Here is a 23352-nt window from a genome sequence, read left to right on the forward strand (position 1 = left end):
ATGGATGATGAATGAATATAAATTATGTAAATATAAAAATAAGTGGCCAGTGTGGGGAAAAATGGGATGGTTTGGTCAGATAGACAGAAGTTATGAATACATGAAGAACATGTGAATGAACTGAGGGGGGAAAAGAGAATATTTAAAAAAGTTGTGACTGGAGAGAGATGATGGGATTCTCAAAAGGAGAAAGCGGAGCAATGCACAAAGGAATACTTGGTCAAGGAGGAGGCCAAAGATGGTTTGCAAAGGTAACAAGTTATGTGGAGATGTTTTTTTCTGAATTAGTAAATGGTGTTATAAATAAGTTTAAGCTATATTTCATCTGTTAGTTGGCCTGTTAGTATCAAAATCTGATGGCAAACTCAAAGCAGAACTATATTTATTTTCTACTTCTACAAATCCAGAATAACAGTGCCATTGTTTCAGATAATTATTATATGCATTTATAAGAAATCAATTCAACAACCTGATTCTAAAACTAAGAACATTGTTATATCATAAAGTGGGTTTATTTGAAAGGAAAAGATACCCTACAAATATGTTCATTTTTTTTTCCAGAGAAGTATACCATTATACAAGAACCAGGCAGAAGAGAACCTCTGGAATCCAAGTTTCATATATCCTATCCAAAATGGCCAGGAAAGGGAGAATTGAAATGATAGTCCATTTATGAATGATAAATTAATGGTTGTTCTCTTTCTCTGAGCAGCAAAGTCATAAAAATAAGCAGATGCTGCATACTAACCTCGACCAATCTTCTAATTTCTTTGGTGCTGACCACCACAGCAAATCTCAGATCTATGCTTCCCAGCTACTTGAGATATACTGACTCAACAAGATGACTGGTTATTGAGAATACTGGGAAAATTATTTCCTCTTTCTCTCCATCCCTGGAAGCTAGATTTCTACTTCCCTCCATTTCTACCCAAAGGCACATTTTTTAGTATACCTTTTCTGTCGTGATCTCTTAAGAGTCTGATTTGCTGTTCTGCTAGGGATACCCTGGCAGTGATAAAACCACAATCTTCTGCATGTAAAGATTCTATTCTTTTGCAAATTGCCACCTTGTATTTTAAAATATTTTAGAATGTTTGAAATATGGGCAATGAGAAATTATAAAAACACCGCTATAAAAACAAAAAGCACCGGTATAAAAACTAAAACCAACCAGCACAGTCACAAACCGTAGAAGATAAAAGATAGAAACACAATACATTAACATTAGTGGGATCACAGTGTTGGTTAGTTTTACAGCAATGAAAGATCAGAATTGCGTTTGAAGGAATAACATCACGGATCACATCACTAGGGGGAATTCAGGCTTATTGCAGTTTAGTGACAATTCAGAGTGTATTATGTGAGAAATACTTCCCAACGCATGAATTGAATAAATACGAAATTAAATTAATTTACATATATTATTACATGTCAGATTATGGACGATAGTTATCACTGACAATAAAATATTAAGAGTATGCAAATTGGTTCTGATTCTGAATTTAAGGCTTTGCCTCAAGAAACCAGACTTATTTGCCTTCATTAATGACTCAAAATGATCTGAATCATTTACCAATTTGAATCTTTGCATTCGGCTTTAAATAATATTTTGTTCCTTATTATTAATTAGCTTCACAGTTTAATAATTAGGTATTTTATTAGGAATACAACTCAAACTAAATACAGTATACTGAGCCAATAGGTGCATCATGCAAAAAAACTTTTATTTTTTATTTCCTGATTTATTTATTTGTGGTACAAAAACATGTGATAGAATCATTCTGAGATTTAAGAAACAGGAAGTGATTCTATTTAATGACACCATTTTTCCCCCCAATATGCATGGGAATTTATTATGGATGCATTACTTTTCCTTCTAGTGAACAGCTCTCAATATGCCTCTTACATGGACAGAAATGTTCTTTGATCAAAAATAATTTACATCTATATTATAACTGATATTGGTTTTTATACACACACATGCATATATATTATATTAGTCCATAAGAAGCCAAAAATACTATTCAGTATCATCTACAGCTATGTTGCACTGATCAAAACATTTTTGTAGCTGCATTCAGTGCTCACCAGAACAAAAGGTGGATTATTAATCAAAGGAATCTGATCAGATCATTATAAGGTACAAATTGATGGTTAATCAATATCTTGAAATGCATTTAGCACCCTTTTTATTAAATCTTTCACTAACCATTACAAATCCTTGAAAGAGGAATAAGTTTATTCATTCATAAAAGCACAATGAAAAATTAATTTTGATTTTTGGCAGTACAGCTAATACTTTGGTTGACTAGGATTTGGATTAAACCAGGTTGATAACATCGTTTTCTAAATTGTAATAATCTTTATTATGTATTCATCCCAGTCTAATGTGTAGCAAGACTTCCTATAGGCTCAAAAATCTGTTTTGCACAGGAAAACACATTCCAATATATTGTCTCTAAACTGCAATTTAATACCATTTTTCAAAATCCCAAGGAACAGTTTGAGACTTGAAGCAACAGTTCCTTACACAGCTTGTCTAGATACAAACCTTCTTCCAAACTTTATATAAATGATTAGAAACTTCACCAGCAACCTTAATTTATAAAAGAACAAAAAAGAACACATAACAATTCTTCATTAAAAATAAAATGCAAAACTACTATAGTTGTATACTTAGATTGTCATTATAATTTTCTAATAGCATTAAGATTTACTGAGTTAATTATTGCTGGATTGAGACAATATTGGATTTAATAATTAATAGTACTCAACTTTCATGTATCTAAATTAGAAATGCCTTCATATTGATTTTATTTCAATTTCCCATATTTCTTCACATGCATTTTTCTTTCGGCCCTTTCTTTCAGAAAACTTCACAAAATGCATTTTGCTTATAATTAATATATGGATCTGCACTGGATCTGAGCATTTTTTTCTGTTCTATTCTTGTAATATATAAGTACTACAATACAATTATCATATATGGTAACAGGAATAATTTGGACAATTCTTTTCACTTTATAGTTATATAGTTGCTGTTGTAAACTAGAGCCAGATTTTGACATAACTGACTAATGAATGAATTCTTCTATTGAAAAAAAGTTGGCTGATCAATAAAGTAGCTAAATGAGGAGATGAATCAAACTAAGGAATATATATCAGATAGGGCTGAAATTGAAATTGAATTAAGCTTCCATTGATTATGTAGTTCCAACAAATTTGTATGTACCACATAATAAAACTTTGTGAGAAGTATAACATTTGAGTACTGCGGATATACAGATACTACTGTATGTATGCTGAAAGATCCTACCCTTGTCTGTCACTTTTTGAAAATAGGGAGGGAAGGGGATAAACAAGTAAAGTTGAATCCACAATGCTGAACTGGGTTCAAACTGGACTATATGGTCACTATTAATTCCAAAACCAGATCTAATCTTATGGGATTCTAAAGTCCATCTTGATAAAATAGTATAGCCTGGAGGTTTTGCTTATATATGGACCTCTTATTGAAAAATGTATGAACATCAACATATGGCATGATGTCACCTCATGAAAATATAGTATTTGTGAAGGATGTATATTTAAAGGGTTTAAGAAAGACCACTGTCCACTCAGCCTATACACACAGATATACATGCAGTGATTTACCAAAGTAATTTGGTAAAATAAAATATTTGTGTCTCTTGCCATGAACACATATCTTTTTCTTCTTCAGAGATTTCTCCGTATTGTATATAATTGTGAGCATTAGCTATGTGTGTATTTGTGAGGGATGTGGAAGTGGAACTGTATAAACTCCAAAAGAGACTCCCAAACCCTTATTTCTTATAAGGAAAGATGAAGTCTATAAGATCATTTTTACAATGCAAATATGCCAATAAAGGTAGTTTGCATAGGAGTAAAAACATGTATGGTATGAAATAACATAAACCAGACCTGATGCTTCCATTTCAAATATGGAGCTATATGTGGGCACGGCCATCTATTACATTAATCTGTGCATGTGTTACATAAATTGTACCATTACAATAAAGTGGCATATCTGAATGATATTGGTTTCAAGATTCAAATGTAGATCCATATACCTATTATTCAGTTTATATACATTTGACTGATCTTGGGTTTAGATTGTCAAAATTCAGTACGTGCCTCCAAGGTTAAGGATATGATTTCAAATTTGTAACCTTTGAACCTGAGCACAAGATCATGGACAACTCCTAGTTTCAGCTATTGTAGATCCTTGTCTACCTACACAATATATGCTGTGGCTTTGATAATTAATTAGAATTTTACACCAATTCTAAGATATAAAGGCATGTCAATTAAATTTACAATATATTTATGCATTTGGGCAGCTGTAAATATAAATTATCATAGACTGGAAGAAACCATTTTTCGCTTGTACATATATTATTAAACACTTAGATGTAAGTAAAAAAATATTGCATATCCATTTCCTTTCAAACACATAGCACATACTATTTATTAAAATTAAAGCATGAAAATAAGTAAATAGACTGTGTATTGCTAATACATTTATTTCTTTGATTTATGATTGATTTATAGTTTATATAAATCTTTGTATATTCCAATGCTCAAGGTAGTTTACAAGAATCTACAGGTTACCTATTACACACCGGGTTTGTGTTAATTTCAAAGGGTCATTTTTATTAATTTTTCCATATTTGTTTCAAAAGAGATTTCATTATAAACATAATACAGATGCAAACAAGTTTTGCTTTATTTAGCTGAAGGGAAATAAATGTCACTTTGAAAAAAACCAGGTATTAAATTATGACATTCAACAATTCAAAGAATATTTAGTGTTAATAGTATCAGTGGCAATAATATTCAGCCAGTGGCATATACTTTGGTTGAAATAGCAAGCACACAGCTCTTCAAAACTAGTTATAATGATTTGGATCCATTCTTTGGCAGTGAGAGAATAATAAAGGGCCAAAATATCAGCATGTTTGTAACAGGTTTTACAGGAAGACGTGTGCATAAATGCTTACATTGAGTGAAAAAAAGTCACCTGTTTCAGATTTTTTTAACATTTAGTTCCTAGTCATTCTTGCAAATTCATAAAGCTTTTAATTATGTAGGAGCTATCATATTTAGCTCCTCATTAAAAATAAAAGTTACACGAGCTGTAAGAAGTTCTGCAAGGTTTATATTAAAGACAAATGTTACAAGTAAACAATTGGATAACTTCACACTAGTGCTGTCAATTGGTACAAACCATGAAGTGTATATTGTAACAGAAATAGTGAAGTAAATAAGATATTCATAAGAGTGAAGAGTGTCCTTGCAAGTAGGGAGCAAGGCGGAAACCGTTCCAGACTGCACATGGTCTTTTTTCTTAATAAAAAAAATCAGATTTATGCCATATATTCAAGTTGTAGTACACCAAGATCAGGAACTTTTTCCGTATTTTGCAACTTCCCCCACACATACCATTTACCTATTATCGGTCCATTTACTTATTATCACTTCATCAATATACACTCTGATGGCTTCTTTTCTCTAGGCCTGCTTGAAAGACAAATTGCCTCAGAGTCAGTTCAAGAAGCTTTCCATCCTTAACTAGCCTACAGAATGCTTGCGGAATCAGCTAAAGTTTGTCTTTTTAAAATAGAACCCCCGGTTGAAAAAGCTGATGTTCAGAAACTATTCAATAAAAGGAAAAATCACAGAAATAGCTCACTGTCTGGGATACGAGGTAGAAGTGTTTTTGAAATTATTCTTTTGGAAATCGAATTGGCTACTTTTACAGTTGAGCAGCAACAATGAGAACTATACCATTCTCCATCCCAAAATATGTGAAATAAATTATCCCAATAAGTCAGCAACAAAAGTAGAAAGTGGCTCTTCTATCACATCTACCGTAGATTCCGGCGTATAAGACGACTTTTTAACCCATGAAAATCTTCTCAAAAGTCAGGGGTCGTCTTATACGCCGGGTGCTGAAACTTTAGGGACAGGGTTGGCTGGAAAACCTGGAGCGGATCTTCCATTTAGTCTGCGCAGGGAAAGCGGGACCAATTGGAGTAGAAGCTGCAGTCTGTGATTTTTTACAGGCTGGGGTCTGGGCTTCTTTCCTTCTAAAGTTTAAGAGCAGCTGTAGGCAGGTGGGGAATGCAAGAGCAATTTGAAAGGCAGGTGGGGAATGCTAGCAGAGCAGCAGCTTAGCTCTAAGGACACATTTGACTCAGGAACTGGGTGGGCTGGCTGAAAAACCTGGAGCGGATCTCCCATTTGGTCTTTTTTTTAAATCCCATTTATATCCCACCCTTCTCCGAAGACTCAGGGCGGCTTACAATTTAAAGTACAAATCAATGTGCTTAGCAATAGCCTTCATTCTATGTATATGCCTGCCTATTAGAGCTTTCACCCACCCCCCCCCCCCACAAGCAGCATTATTACAAAGTCAGCTTATTGCTCCCAACAATCTGAGTCCTCATTTTACCTACCTCGGAATGATGGAAGGCTGACTCAACCTTGAGCCTGATGGGATGTGAACCTGCACTAATTGCAGGCAGCTGGTGTTACTTAAGGCTCTGCACAGGGAAAGCTTTAGAGTGAATTAGGAAAAGTGAAAAAGTGAATTAGGAAAATAGGAAAATAGGAAAAGGGTTGCTGGAATTGGGTATGTGTAGTTTAACGAAGAGAAGGGTGAGGGGTGACATGATAGCAGTGTTCCAATATCTCAGGGGCTGCCACAAAGAAGAGGGAGCCAAGCTATTCTCCAAAGCACCTGAAAGCAGGACAAGAAGCAATGGATGGAAACTAGTCAAGGAGAGAAGCAACCTAGAATTAAGGAGAAACTTCCTGACAGTTAGAACAATTAACCAGTGGAACAACCTGCCTCCAGAAGTGGTGAATGCTCCAACACTGGAAGTTTTTAAGAAGAGACTGGACAGCCATTTGTCTGAAATGGTATAGGGTTTCCTGCCTTAGCAGGGGGTTGGACTAGATGACCTCCAAGGTCCCTTCCAACTTCTTCTTCTTCTTCTTCTTCTTCTTCTTCTTCTTCTTCTTCTTCTTCTTCTTCTTCTTCTTCTTCTTCTTCTTCTTCTTCTTCTTCTTCTTCTTCTTCTTCTTCTTCCTCTTCTTCTTCTTCTTCTTCTTCTTCTTCTTCTTCTTCTTCTTATTATTATTATTATTATTATTATTATTATTATTATTATTATTATTATTATTATTATTATTATTATTATTATTAAGTTTAATCCACTTGCACTGTTTTATGTTTACATGTTTGATGACAAACAGCCTTATGTTTATAAGTGACAGTTTTCCTACTAAGTACCTGCATGTCATAAGCATTTGAATTAAAATTACCATATTAAAATCAAATCTGATGTTTTTAAATTTTTATTTGGTGTGCGTTGGAAGAGGGGTAGTCTTATACGGCGAGTATAGCCCAAACCCTATAATTTAACAGGAAATGTAGGGGGTCGTCTTATACGCCCAGTCGTCTTATACGCCGGAAAAATACGGTAATCCTATACTGTAGATTTAAAGGAAACAAGGCTAGGCTGTCCAAGAGATTATAATTCTACACTTGACTCTGTCTCCAATTAGTTTTGATACACATAATTCTAGGCTAAAATTTTAGTTGCATGAAAATTACTAGCAGACTAAATCTAAAAAGTCTCAAATAACAAAACAAACAAATATTTCCTGTATTTATTGAAACTGTGCTACCCCCTTAAAATTCCTGCTTGATGTCAAATTGACCAGCAACTGTTTCCTCCTGTTTTGAATTCACTATCTCGAGATCAGATCAACAAGCTTCCTGAAAACATCAAACAATAAAATATTGATATGGGTTCTGATTTAACTTTTAGGACCTATTTGTTTCTTATCTTCCTTCTGTGGCTGGCTGATGAAGAGAAACACACACACACACACACACACACACACACACACACACACACACACGTCAGTATTTCTAATACTTCATAAAATAGGTTACACCCCATAAATCTTCAGATTACTGGAAAAATGGAGTAATGAAAAACAAAGATATGCCCCCCAAAGCAGTACAATCTATTAATCTATTTGTAATTAGCATGCTTTCAAACTGCTAGGTGTGCAGGAACTCAGGCAAGTAACAGGAGCACGGAGCTTGGGTTTCAAACCCAGGCTTTCAATCAATGAAAAACCAAATATATCAGCAGAAAATATTCTTATCTAATCTTTGTAGACAAAAATCCACTTAGGTGGCCTTTCATAAATTATTAAAGAAATGCAAAATGCAAAATGTATTTGTCAATAGAAACTCTCAATATCCACGAAATCAGAACAGGATTGAGTAGCACAAACATATTCAAAAACAAAGCATTGTTTGGCATCCTCTGAACTGGTCTGAACATTAGATAGTAGAGAGAGATGTAGCTAGAAATGGTTGCTAAATCAATAGGAAATATTTTCTGTTTTATCTATACTGTAAACTTCCACTGATTCACAACTATAAAATATGCTTTTATAAAAGGGGATTTTTAAATGGAAAGAAATATGAAAAGGTAGGAAATACTGTATTTTGAAGGGTGTTATGTCCTAGCATTTACAGAACAAATATGCAGAGAACTCACATATTAGGCATACATAATTTTTATTTTTATTTTATTACATTTATATACCGCCCTTTCCCTGAGGACTCAGGGCGGTTTACAGGGAGTTAAAAGACCAGCAATACAAAAGTTAAAACCAATTTAAAAAAGATTAAACTAACCCTGTGCAATTAAAACCCCGATTAAAATAAATTACTCCTCAGCCTGGGCCCGAGAGCTCGAAGAGCCAGGTCTTCAGGCCCCGGCGGAATGACCGGAGGTCGGGGGCAGTCCTCAGCTCCACTGGCAGCTGGTTCCAGAGGGCAGGCGCCCCCACTGAGAAGGCCCTATCCTTGGGTGTCACCCGCCGGCAATTAAGTATGTTACAAAGTTTCTTACAAAACAAGCGGCTCCATTCCACGATGAGATCCAAGTTTGGGATCACTCCATAATGGATCTTACCTTAGAACACTGGATCTTAGTGTCCAGTTGGATCTTATTCTTGGCCAGTGCATGACAGAGCATGAAAATAAACCTTTCACATACCTTTTCACATTTCTGTGGTAAACAGATTGAACTAAAGATGAATATGTATAACAATAATTCAGGAAATTACGAATGTGTAGAACTTATAGCTTATTAATCCTATACCTGGCATTTTTTTTAAATAAAGATCAGTTATACATCATTTTTCAGTCCTGCTTCATTGAAGAAGTGACTTTTATGTTTTGTGCCAATTGACAGCCCCCCTGGAGAAGCCTGTCAATGACCTTGATATGAAGAACTGCATACAACACAAATAGGTGAGATAATGCAGAGCATATGACAGTAATATCAAGTCTTGCAACCCCATCTAAAAAGGATGAACAACACACCATGTTGTGCCTTGTGTTGGATATTCTCTGAATTTGGTTGGGTTAATAGTATAAATAACAACCTTTGTTTAGAAGCTTTAAATACATTGGGGCATATTGGACCAGTTGAGGAAAAGCGCTATAATATACTAAAAAGCATCTTTTTTAAAAAAAAGCCACCATCAAGATAGGGCTGCATGGAGGAGTCTTATCTTCTATTACAATTGTTTTCTTGAAAGCCTTGTGAATAATTTCAAAGAGAAGATGGTGAACAATGGCAAAACTATAAAAGTGATAGCTTTTGAATATAACAAACCAGATCATGGCCTGCTGTAGCCAGCATAGAATAACTTCAGTATTTCCTTACATGGCCCAATGAGTGTATCAGAGCACCAGGGGGAGCCAGTAAACAATAGCAAAGAGATACCTAAATGCTTAACTCTTTGCTGTCAGTTAGTGATTATTAATTCTTGCACACCAGACCTGTACTGTGCCATCATTGCTTCCTGTTGTCTCCAGGAAGGACCCAGATTGTTGGGGGCAATAAGCTGACTTTGTAATAATGCCGCTTGGGGGGGGGGGGGAAAGCCCTAATAAGCAGGCATATATATAGAATGAAGGCTATTGCTAAGCACATTGATTTGTGCTTTAAATTGTAAGCCGCCCTGAGTCTTCGGAGAAGGGCGGGATATAAATGGGATTAAAAAAAAAAGCAACTTGTCTATGCAAGCTTCAGGCAGAAGACAGTACTGCTCCTCAAATATAGGTACTATTGATCACATACAATGGAATGTGGGGTTTACCATGAGCCCAGAGATGTCTCCTTCTAACCTTGGTAGAGAATATAGAAGGAACACTTTGGTAACAAATAAATAAGAAAATAAGACCATAAACCAATGTCCTGTCTTAGATTTTACTGTGTTAGCAAAATACTCCAAAAGTCATTTTCTGATCTTGGAAGAGTAAAAAAAAGCCTTTTGTTTTCTTATCATTTTGTTTATGATAGTTATAACAGTTTTGAAAATTTGAGGGGGAAAATATGCCTAAGATGAAAGATCAACAACATGAATGCACAAATCAATTTCTCCAGATAAAAAGAGTTGCAAACCAACTAGAAAAGATAAGTTTAGGTTGGAAATCTATTACATTACATTACACATTGTTCAAAAAATGTTCTCCATATATAGAAACAAATTTATTCGATTTGCTGATCTTGCACAAAGCCTCTGAAAAACAGGATTCTTTCAAGAGGATGCCAATGTTCTTGGGATAGCTTGATACAAAGCTTATCAAATTTACTTTTCTTTAAAATGAAAACATTTCCTTCTTTTTTAGGATAACAGAAATGGATGGGATAGTTCTATGCCCATGCATAATACTTTGAAAATTGTTCACAATAAGGCAGTTGTGAAATGTTACTATACCCATTTCAAATTGGCCCTTACCCACAGCCCAGTTGATGCTCTGGTGGATGCCTGGGAAAGGGCGGCCGCCGGGGCACTTGACTGCGTTGTACCCTTGCGACCTCTGACCCGGCGCAGATCCCGTTGGGCTCCATGGTTCTCTGCGGAGCTCCGGGAGATGAAGCGTCGGAGACGAGGTCTAGAGAGCGGTTGGAGGTCCAGCCGATCCGAATCTGACCGATTGCAGTTAAGAACCTTTATAAGGTCTTATCTTGCGGCGATAAGGACGGCGAAGTCTAACTACTTTGCTGCCCTTATCGCGTCCGCAGATAATCGCCTGGCCGCCCTGTTTAGGGTAACTCGCTCCCTCCTTAATCAGGAGGTGAGGGAGGATCCCTTGCGGGGACGAGCCGAGGAGTTTAGTCATCATCTGGCGGACTAAATCGCTCAGATCCGGACCGGTCTGGACTCTGACTGGGCAGAGTCTGATGTGGAGGAATCGGACGGTCTTGAGCATGTTATCTGGACTGAGTTCGACCCTGTTTCCCCTGATGATGTGGACAGGATCATGGGGAGGCTGAGCACCACCACCTGTTTGTTGGATCCGTGCCCCTCCTGGCTAGCTTATGCGGCCCGGGAGGGGACACAAGGCTGGTTCCATGCAGTAATAACTGCTTCTTTGAAGAAGGGTGTCTTCCCTGCCGCCTTGAAGGAGACGGTGGTGAGACCCCTCCTCAAGAAGCCTGCCCTGGACCCGGCTGTTTTAAATAACTATCGTCCAGTCTTCAACCTTCGCTTTTTGGCGAAGGTTGTTGAGAGTGTGGTGGCGCACCAGCTTCCTCTGTTCCTGGCGGAAACTGATTATCTGGACCCGTACCAATCGGGTTTCAGGCCCGGATACAGCACGGAGACGGCATTGGTCGCGCTGGTGAATGATCTCTGGAGGGCTAGGGACAGGGGTTGCTCCTCTGTCCTGGTCCTATTAGATCTCTCAGCGGCTTTTGATACCATCGACCATGGTATCCTGCTGCGGCGTCTCAGGGGGTTGGGAGTGGGAGGCACCGTTTTACGGTGGTTCTCCTCCTATCTCCTGGGCCGCTCGCAGTCGGTGTTGACGGGAGGGCAGAGATCCGCCCCGAGGCCTCTCATTTGTGGAGTTCCTCAGGGGTCGGTTCTCTCGCCCCTCCTGTTCAACATCTATATGAAGCCGCTGGGTGAGATCATTCGTGGTTTCGGGGTGGGGTATCATCAGTACGCTGATGATACCCAACTTTTTCTTTCCACCCCGAACCAACCCAGCAATGCCCTCGCCGTGATGTCCCGGTGCCTGGAGGCGGTCCAGGTCTGGATGGGGAGAAACAGGCTTCGTCTCAATCCCGCCAAGACTGAGTGGCTGTGCATATCGGCATCTCGGGTCAACCAGATTATTCCATCTCTAACGATGGGGGGTGAGGTGTTACCCCCCGTTGATAGGGCTCGCAACTTGGGCGTCCTCCTGGATTCACGACTCAATTTTGAAGACCATATAGGAGCCGTGACCAGGGGGGCTTTTGCCCAGGTTCGCCTGGTGCGCCAGTTGCGACCCTATCTGGACCGAGATGCCCTACGCACAGTCACTCATGCGCTCGTGACCTCCCGTTTGGACTACTGCAACGCTCTCTACATGGGGCTGCCCTTGAGGACCACTCGGAGGCTTCAGCTGGTGCAGAATGCGGCCGCGCGAGTTGTGATGGGGGTCTCCCGATACTCCCATGTAACACCTCTACTCCGCGAGCTGCATTGGCTTCCGGTTGCCCTCCGGGTGAAATTCAAGGTGCTGGTGATGACCTATAAAGCCCTACATGGCTTGGGTCCGGGATATCTGAGGGAACACCTGCTGCCGGCATCAAGTTCCCTTCGTCCAGTGCGCTCCCACAGGGAGGGTCTTCTCAGGGTGCCACCGGTAAGAGATTGCCAGCGGACGACACCCAGGGATAGGGCCTTCTCAGTGGGAGCGCCTGCCCTTTGGAACCAGATGCCAGTGGAGCTGAGGACCGCCCCCGATCTCCGTTCATTCCGCCGGGCCCTGAAGACCTGGCTCTTCGAGCTCTCTGGCCCAGGCTGAGGATTAATTTATATTAATTGGGGTTTTATTTATACAGGGATAAATTTAATCTTTTTTAAACTTGGTTTTTTAACTTTTGTATTTTTGGTTTTTAATTACCCTGTAAACCGCCCTGAGTCCTCCGGGAAAGGGCGGTATATAAATGTAATAAAATAAATAAATAAATAAATAAATAAATAAATAAATAAATAAATAAATAAATAAATTGTGAATAAGATAGAGCCATCTCCAAATTAACCTGCTTAAAAGTATTATGGTCTATAATGCTGCAGGGAATATATTTAAAAAATAATTTAAAGAATGATGGCAGAATGTAGGCTCAATTTAAAATAGTCGTGGTCTCTACCTGGCATAATGGTAAGTGTTAAAGGAAGATATTGTCCTTATATCTAAACTTGTTTATATTAGTATATGGAATAAGAAAAACAACACAATTTGCTTATCTTATCTTTTGCAGAAGAAAACAATAGCAGTCTTCCAATTTTATGGTATTTCATTTTAATACATTATTCTTGTATGTTTGCTGCCAATATAAATGATTTTTAATAATATGAAATGGGTCCACAGCAGTATTTTTTTCAATCTGAGAAAAAAAATAAATTTACATAGTATGCTATGAGAAGTTAGTGGTGGAGAAAAGCCTTGAATGTTCATGTCAATGTGATTTGGTCAGCTTATGGTATAGGTAGCAATATATCCACCTGTAGTCCACTAGGCCAGGGGTAGGCAACCTCGGTTCTTTTATGACTCATGGACTTCAACTCCCAGAATTCCTGAGCCAGCTATGCTGACTCAGGAATTCTGGGAGTTGAAGTCCATGAGTCATAAAACAGCCGAGGTTGCCTACCCGTGCAGTAGGCCTTTAAATATCTAAAGTCTTGCTGACTGTACCATCCGAGACATATTAGGAATACAGTGGTACGAAACTGGTTACCTTTTCCATTCCTTCTTCCTTCAGGCTGATGATATCCAAATCAAAATCTTTTCTTAAACCATCTGTTTTGTTGAAAGAAATCCGTCCTGTCAAACCATTCCAGCGGCCCTAAAAAAAAAGATAAACAGGGAGATAGAAATATGATTATGTGCAGTACGTATGTTTAGCCTCAGCTTTTATGAATCTATCAAAAATAGATGGGTAACTTCTATTCCTTGCTATAATTACTTTTGAAACTGATAAAAGTACCCTTGTTTGATTAATTCAGTACTTTTCCTTAACTTATCATTTCATTAATAGCTACGTAGTTACCCACACCATACTTTGGCTTAAGGGCTGCATTACTGTCTCTTACAGTTGCGGCTGTTAAGTGACTGTGTAAACAGACAGAACAAAAGAGCTGCCTGCCAAAGGTAGCCCGGCAGTTCCCTTCCATGCACAGAAGAACCTGAACAGTGCAGGAATGGAGCTCAGATCTTCAGAATCCAAACTTTGTTTCTCTAACCCAGTTCAGGAATTCCCTTCCCTTCCATCCACAGAAGTGAAGTTCTGCAAAGTTCCAAAGATCCAAACTTTCCTTTTGCACTCTGACCAAGGATTTACACACACCCTTCCTAGTGTAGGGAGGGGAGTGGAAACCCTTCAGCAGGTAGCAACAGTTTGGCTTTCTCGAGGGTGGGAGAGTGGGGGTGGGAAACCACATGTTCACAGGGTGCTTGGTAACACGTTGCCAAGCAGCTAGATCACCTTGGTAACAAGTTGCCAAGCACCCAAGGGGGACAGGGGACATTTTATGACATTGGAAGTGCTTTACAAATTTTTCCCAGCCGTTGTAACTTCAAACGGTCATTAAATAACTGGTTATAAGTTGAGGACTACCTGTAATAATGATATCAAACAATACAAACATTGAAGCCAAAAAGAAGATTATGGACTGATGAAATTGAAAGAAAGGAATTTTAAGGAATATTAAATTATCATTTATCACAATATTATTCAACTCTTGGAACCATTAGCATAATTTATGACAAAAAGTAATAGTTTTTGAAGTGACTTGAGATAATAATATCTCCATCTGCACCTCATTTATGGTAACATTACTACTGTACATTTTATATATCTAGTTTGATCTCAACCTCTTGTATCAAGGATTTTTATATTGATCCCAAATTTTCCATTTCATGTCACTAATGTTCAGTATAAACCATATATAATACTCATTCAATCCACATAGGTAGGACAAGGCACATACATGCCTTTTCTATTATTAGTTAGTCAGATATTTAGACTGAATTTGGCATTTTTATCCACCTATCAAGTCCTTACCAAAATCCTGGGATAGGAAGAGGTTCATTGATGGTGTTTTAAAAACACGATGGTTACATCAATGTATTAGAAATGCATACATATTTGACTAATATTTTTATTAGAAAAGTATATATGGAAGTATATATAACTGTGTGTTATTGTAATGACATACTGTATTTTTTTCCTTTGTTGTATTTCTATCACTTTTAGAGCACTTTTTATGTATGCATCTCCATTACTGTAACATTGTTTTGTATTTTGCTTCCCTTTTCTTCTATTATTAATTAAAAACAATTTTATATATATTTTAAGCATCGATGAAATTGAAAGAAAGGAATTATATATATGTATATAATAATTAAAAAAAGAAATTGACTCTTATGCTTCCACAAAGCTCTGTCACATCACAGCAATGTGATGTATCCCAGTTAGGTTCACACACAGAAAGACACATATAACGCACTGAAAGTTGATTTGATGATTACTTTTTGTTAGACAAATGGTTGTTCTAATACTGTTTAGGATGGATGTTCACTGAATTTCTGAAAACAAGGATATATAAAAATGCAGCACCCATACTACCCAATGTGTAAATGTGTGTCCTTGTTATTCTGACATGGAACACACAGAAAGCAGCTATGCACTTATATGATGAGAGCATAAAGAATGCACTTGTATTCACAACAGAATAAACTCTGCCTATATGTGTGTAGAAAGTGAAGAGGAACTTTACTCATCTGTGACCTTGTAATACTGCAACCTATTTATTCTGTGTAAGGGTCACAAAGAGCCTGGCAGCTCCTAATTCCAATTCCAAATCTTCATATGTTCATTAATTAAATAATCATATAAGTGTTCCAAACAAACAGACAAAATGACTGAATTTTGTCACAAACATGGGAAAATTGATTTCAGTATGGTTTTAAAACCAACGATTTGTTACAAATTATAAAGATGGTCTTGAAATCTGTTCTGCAGCCTGGTGTTTCTGTTTCTTCGTGTGTGGTGGGTTGGTGTTTTGTTTGGTTTGGTTTGGTTTGGTTTTCAGCATTCAGCTTTTCTTCAAAATCTAGCAAATTATCTTGCCATGATAAGAAAAAAATAGCCAAGTGTAGATCAAATGGTGAATATGATATATATCTTTATGTACAGTTTGTTTATTATTATTCCTCATTCAGCAGCTGTTTTAGGAAAATATTTTGAAGGGGACACATTTAGGAACAATTATTTAACTAAATGAAAATATTATACAATACACTGAAAAAGATGGCCAGTGACCTTATTATCCTGACCAATTTTCTGAGGCTAATTGATTTGAAAAGGAAAATAAATGTGAGGAAAGAGATTGCTATATTTTTCTTCTCAAAAGTGCCATCAGTTCCTCCATTTGTTACTTGGGGGGGGGGAAGCATGCTTGCTTTTGCAAGAAAATTACTGCTTTTTCTTAAGGAATATACTCATTTTCAAAGGGAGAGTGAAGCATTAAACTACTTTTAGATATCAAATGACATAAGACTCTGGGGAGGGGACTTTTGGGAAACGATGTATTCCCATGACTGATTGTATCTGAATATTGGTCTTAGGCAATATACAGTACATCATATCAATCCACATGAAAACTAGTATATGACCTACATATACACATTTCTGAAGCAGTAGGCGTGAGCTTAAATGGACTCCAGAAGATGGTAGTGGACAGGAAGGCCTGGAGGAACGTCGTCCATAGGGTCGTGATGGGTCGGACATGACTTCGCAGCTAACAACAACAACAACCATACACATTTCTCCTACATATACCAGAATGTTTCATTTGTACTATGAAATAATTGTAGGGTGTTTTGATTTTTTGTTTGGGGACTTTGTTTTTGTTTGGTTTTTTTTGGTCTTTTTGTGGAACTTGGACATTGTTAGATATCTGCAAAGCTACTATTTAAGTATATGTTTTCTAAAAGTTACAACTAATGTTCATGAGATGACCACTTTCTCTCAGCCCAAACCATCTCATGGTGTTGTTATGAGGAAAATAGGAGAAGAAAGGTATGTTGGATATGTTTGACAGCTTGAGTTATTTGTAAAAAGAATAAAGGCAGGAAAAAGATAGATGGATGGATGGATGGATGGATAGATAGATAGATAGATAGATAGATAGATAGATAGATAGATAGATAGATAGATGGATGTTTTCCAACCCTGAAATAGTGATGGTGGTGATTTCTATCAAGAAAAATCTATTAAGTCAGAATTTATGTTTTTAATATTGTGGACTTTATTTAGAAATATAAAACTTTAAAACAGATAGACTATTTTCAGCTAGGAAAATCAGCTTGCTGTATTTCTTGGAAGTTTATCAGGTACCCAGCAAATAATGAGTGTCTTCATAGAAATTGCAATTTAAAAAAATATAGATTCCTCTTTTGGTATTTCCTGTGCTGCATAGACAATTACTTTGTTCAATCTCTTCTATACGCAAACCATCAAAAAAGGTCAGTGAAAAATTCTGTGGTATTTAAAGTTTGTAATCATTCTAAGATATGTTGCTGCTGAAATACAGATCTGATTTATATACATTTGTCAAGTTAATATATGGACCTGTTAATAGTAAATATAACACAAATAGGACTTAAAAAATAATCTTTTATTGCAATAGAAATAAATGGATTACCTTTAGATCAATAGTACAACAGTACAACATACAATTTGAATGTGCCATTCTGTTTCTCAAATTTTCCAAACTGTATCCATATTCTTAAAATAGGAAATCTAGCCTGTGATTATTCCACCTCGTTATTCATAGCATCTGTAAAAATTTTAGTGCTAATGTGAAGAACTGTAAATTCTAAGGTCAGAAGGAAATCCATTTAGCAAAATAATATGCATTTATATCCACCCAAACACACACTTATACAAAATGAACTATCCAATTTCCCTCCCAAAAGTCCCATGGTATGAAAAGATTCTGAGGTAATCAAAAGAGGATCTAGATTTTAGCTCTAGGTATCCAATTCATCTGTAATAGCACTCAGTTGTCTATCTAGGTGTATAAAATCTAGTTGAAAACACTGCCATCTCAAAAGAGAAGGAAGGAAGGAAGGAAGGAAGGATTGAGTTTCCCTGTATGATATAACATACAGGGCAATTGATGGCAATTCTAGTACATAAGAATTGTAATACAATTGTAGACATATGCTGCATAAATTTGAATATTGCCTTCTTTGTGAGAAAGAATGAATGAACTTTTAAGAAAAAGTGATAGTTGAAAACAAAGCATTCATTTTCTGCATTTCAACAAATACATTCTTTTGAGGCAATTCTGAAAAAAAGAATACTTGTTTCAGTTTCTCAAGCTCACAACAAATAGAAATTTACCAGAAGTTGAAATTCAATAGTTTCTTGATTAATTCTGAGATCAGGATTACTGATGTTTTAAAACTTAATTCTTCTTTACTTTATAATGAACTAAATTAAATTTTGGCAATGCTTAACATGATGCATTGTCAAAGAAGGAAAATTGAGTATATCGGGACACTGAAAAGACATTGAACATTATGAAGAATATAGACCATATTCAGTAAAGGTAAAGAAAGCATCATTTTTGATGCCAAGAACCCATATATATGTATATATACCTCTTTTATCAGATTCATAAAATGAGTTCCAAACCGCCATGGCTTATGCCGGTGACACTGGAGGGAACTGACTGTCATTTGGAAGGCCCGTTGGGACGCTACTGCTACCATGTAAACACCATCATACATCAAAGCTGATTCTGTCTGTTTTGAGGAAAAGACAAACAAAAAACAAAAAGCAGGTGAGGGGTAGCATAATAATAATATTAATGATAATGATGATAATAATAATAATAATAATAATAATAATAATAATAATAATAATAATAATAATAATAATAATAATAATAATGTTGGAAGGGACCTTGGAGATCATCTAGTCCAACCCCCTGCTGGGGCAGGAAACCCTATACCATTTCTGACAAATGGCTGTTCAGTCTCTGTTTTAGAAATCTTTTTTTTCCCCTATGCTAACTATTCCTCCTAATTTTGTGTTTTCTGCCAATTTAATCTTTTGGGGTTTTTTGTTTGTACACTGAAACCAATTGTAAGACTTTGGGAAGTATACAGGAAAGCAGAAATAGAAAAAGTAATTGAAACAGCATACAAGAAACAGAGGTTTCCTAACTTTTACACTTTAAAACTTTACACTTTTAGCCAAACTGTCTTCAAAACCTTAGGAATGTTGGGGTCAGCTGTAGTTCCTGGCCAGTCTTTTTCATGTTATGAGGGCTGAAGAGTAGCTCATCTCTTCATACAGACAATTAATAAAAATGTATTAAGAGGCCTGGGCTTGTGGCACTTGTCTCACTGCTATATCCAAGTTGATATGGAGCTATCTATGACAACTCTCTGGATGTTGTCATTCAGCCAACTATGAAGTCATCTAATAGTTGTATCACTGCAATTTAATAAGTGATGCTGAGTGATTTTATTGAATAGTAAGTTCAGGCGCACAATATCTGTCATTTTTCAAAAATAGTAAGCTAATAATTCACAAAAAGGAGATTGGATTAGTGTCTCAAGTTGTGGCTTTTGTTGCATTCCTATCAAAGTATTCCCAAGTATGTTATTTCATAATCTGCTGGAGGAATTTGTCCAGTATACTGCAGATATCAAGCTGATAGGAGTGTAATTTCCTAAACTGGTCCTTTAGGATAAAATTCATCTCCCCCACCTCCAAATTTGGTCCCTTTGAGTTCTTGTAGACTCTTCATGACTGCCTGGACTTGTCCAAGCAGTTTTCTTGACAATAATTTCAAAGTGGTTTGCCATTGCCAAGTTCAGAGTGTGTGACTGGCCCAAAGTCACCCAGCTGGGTCTCCCAGTTTTTGGTCCACTGCCTTAACCACAATACCAAACTGGCTGTCTTTCATTCGGCTGTAATGACCTCCCTGAATTCATGTAAAGTAATTAAGTGTTCTTTTCACTTTTCTTTGTTTTCAGTTGTACATCTCTTCTTCACTACTGGCATAATCATGGCTAACTATGACTTCACTTCTTTTATGAAAGAAGACTAATGTTAAAACATTCTTCCTCCCCACACATTACCAATACAGCCATTTCTCTTTATAATAAGCTTATGTTTCCCTTGTTTTCCTTTTGTGTCTGTCATACCCCTTCAAGCCTTTGTTCTTTGACTATTTTTCAGAAGATATCTAAAAAAATATTTCCTATACATTACCTTCTCCCCACCCATCCCAAATTTTAGAAAGCCCTTTATCAAGTGTTTCCCATTTTTTTCTATTACAAATTTTGCAACTGTCCTTCAAGCATCTTGTTTAACTTTTTTAAACCTTTCAAGTTACTTTTCTCCATCACCCATTCAACTATTAGATCTGGCTTACCTTCCATCCAAAATATTATAAATGCAATCTTGAAATATAATATGGAAGGTGATTCTTCTCTATTGTTTCCTTCCTTACCATAACATGGGCAAGTTTTCCCAAGATTCCTGTCACTTCCTTTAACAAACTCCCTCTTTTGATGACAATTAGGTCAATGATAACAAACCACCTTAATCTCAAGAGTTTACGACCACAATGGCAACTGTGGATGGGCTATTTATCCACCCTTATAAATAAAGGGACCCTCCTTTAGCCACCCTTATCAAATCCACTAGACAATAAACTGGTGGTCTTATTTGTTAGTTTGTTGAATTTATTTGTCACCCATCTTTTAGCAAATGATTTTATACTGTGATTCATTTCTTGCTAGAAAAGGGTAAGCTGCTTTGGAGAGGAGTATTCTAACATCTGATGTATAATGTTTCCTAGATTCTTGCACAGTTGGACTTTGATTGGGCAGAGTTTGTATCCTGTCAGATAGAAAAGTGATCTTGTCTGATTATCTGGGAAGAGACTGAGCTTGACTTCTGAGGAAGTGTTCAGAGTCATTATAATAGTATGTAGGAGGAGAAGGAAGACAGGAAGAAGAGCCATGGGCAGGACTACCATCATATAAAGGCTATATTAGTCCAGCAGCCCCCCAACCTTTTGGGCACCAGGGACTGGTTCTGTGGAGAGAGGATTTGCCATGGATTGAAGGGGGCATAGCTTCATGTGCTGCCTGCAACCCATAGATGGGGCTTCACTGTTTGTGAAGACCAGTTTCTGGCATGCCATGGAACAGTGCTGGTCCACAGACCGGAGGTTGAGGACCCCTGTCTTAGTCCACAAAAAGAGGCATGCATGGGAAGCATTTCAGAAGGGGGCCTCCCTATTTTCTGGAAAGTAAAAAGAACAGGAAGGGGATGAATACTTTCAATCTTGCACAATCATGTTAATTTAATTTTAGAAAAGAGTTAATACTTATGAATGTGCTTTTTGACTGAAGTATCTTGAAAGGCTAACAGTTCTTGAGCTGATGAACCTGGTCACCTCCATATTAAATTCATGTACCTCCTGACCACCCAGAAGATGATACTCCATGTCATCCCTACGTAACACCTCTGTTTTGTGAGCTGTATTAGCAGTCAGTAAACTTCTCAGTTAATTCAAAATGTTAGTTGTAAAGCAGTTCATGGCATAAGGACTGGTTAATTGAGGATTCAAATAGTATCAAATAGTATTACATACATTCTAAAATAGTTGTCATTGATTAAACAAGGTCACCTGGTAGGTCTCAGAAATGGCCTTTTTCAACCATTCTCTCCAAGATTCTCCCCAGTTCTATTTAAGCAAGCCCTGAAATCTACCCTAAATTGAGTATTATAATCTCTTGTGTGATTTTTTTTGATCTTCTGAATGGTGAATGAATGAATATAGAGCCTTGGTGGAGCAGTGGGCTAATGCCTCCTTAAGTAACACCAGCTGCCTGCAATTAGTGCAGGTTCGCATCCCACCAGGCTCAAGGTTGACTCAGCCTTCCATCCTTCCGAGGTAGGTAAAATGAGGACCCAGATTGTTGGGGGCAATTAAGCTGACTTTGTAATAATGCCGCTTGGGGGGTGTATGAAAGCCCTAATAAGCAGGCATATACATAGAATGAAGGCTATTGCTAAGCTTGTAAGCCGCCCTGTGTCTTCGGAGAAGGGCGGGATATAAATGGAATTAAAATAAATGGAATTAAAAAAAATGGTTGGTGGCTTTTTTCCAGCCTTTTTTCCATGTGATTTCTTATTTTTAATCTTTTGTTGTTAGTGTTGTATTTCGTAAACCACCTACAAGCTGAGGCAGACTGTAGATCCAAACTCAATCAATGACTTTTTAGTAGAAACTTTCACCAGATGTAAACTAAGCTGAAATTTCATGCTATCATATTTGTCTTTGAAAATCTGGTGATCTTATAGAGAATAATCTTACCAATACCTTCTGCTGTCCTGGTAGATAACTTGCATGAAGTTATCCCTTGTGTTTCTCTTTCAATTTATTCTTACCCAAACATTCAGTGCAGGATTTCCTTCCTATGGTTTGTGAATTTCTGTGTAGGCATATGATTTTTTTACGCAATACATTTAAGGCTTTATCATAAATTATCCATGATAAAACAGCTGTAGGCCTAAGTTTAGACATTTGTTTTCTGGACCAGCAAGTCCCTGAATCAGGTCACTAATTAAAATTCGCTAACATTACATTGTTGAGATGAGAGCTTTACATTGTTTAATTGGTCTTTCCTTGTGATTTGGTTAAAAGACTAAAACCTGGAGTGAAATGTAGCATTATTTATTATTAAGCTTCACAGTTAATTTGAAAATTAATTGAAAAAGAAAAATGGCTTTGTTTTTTTGAGGCAAATTGTTATATAACAACCTACTGTTGTGCTATTCTGATTTTTTCAATTCTGAATAACATTTTCCTAAAGGGGAAAAATGTGGTAGACTACAAGTACAAAATAGTGTCATTTTCCCTGACATACAAAATTTAGTGAAAGAAGCAGAAAAGCTGCATGATTATCCTGATGAGATAATAACAGTATTGTGTAACAGCTAAGATAATCCACTTTGTAGTTACATGGCTATGCTAGCCTTGCAAATCCTTCCGGGAATTAACAGATTACTTCTCTGTTTCATTAACCTACATAGATCATTGCAAACATAGGTGATATGAATTTATCAGTTATCTTTAATTGCAGTACAACTCTGGAATCCCTTTGAAGTCTCAATCAATACAACAAATTAG

The 23352-nt window shown here is 36.9% G+C and overlaps 1 protein-coding gene across 2 annotated transcripts in view; it reads right to left on the reverse strand.

The window, feature by feature from the left end:
* The window catches only part of GRIK1 (glutamate ionotropic receptor kainate type subunit 1), a 159448-nt gene that overhangs the window by 35221 nt on the left and 100875 nt on the right, over positions 1–23352 (reverse strand). Inside the window, exons 7-9 of one of the 2 annotated variants that reach the window (XM_081326437.1) lie at positions 18794–18937; positions 13860–13967; positions 2552–2596 (exon numbers count right to left, since the gene is read on the reverse strand). In XM_081326437.1, coding sequence (XP_081182563.1) covers positions 2552–2596; positions 13860–13967; positions 18794–18937 — 297 coding nt within the window. The remainder of the gene's footprint in view (positions 1–2551; positions 2597–13859; positions 13968–18793; positions 18938–23352) is intronic. The other variant, XM_081326438.1, reaches the window with a different exon arrangement.

The sequence above is a fragment of the Vipera berus genome (genome assembly GCF_964194415.1).
Source record: "Vipera berus genome assembly, chromosome: 4".
Taxonomy (NCBI): Eukaryota; Metazoa; Chordata; class Lepidosauria; order Squamata; family Viperidae; genus Vipera; species Vipera berus.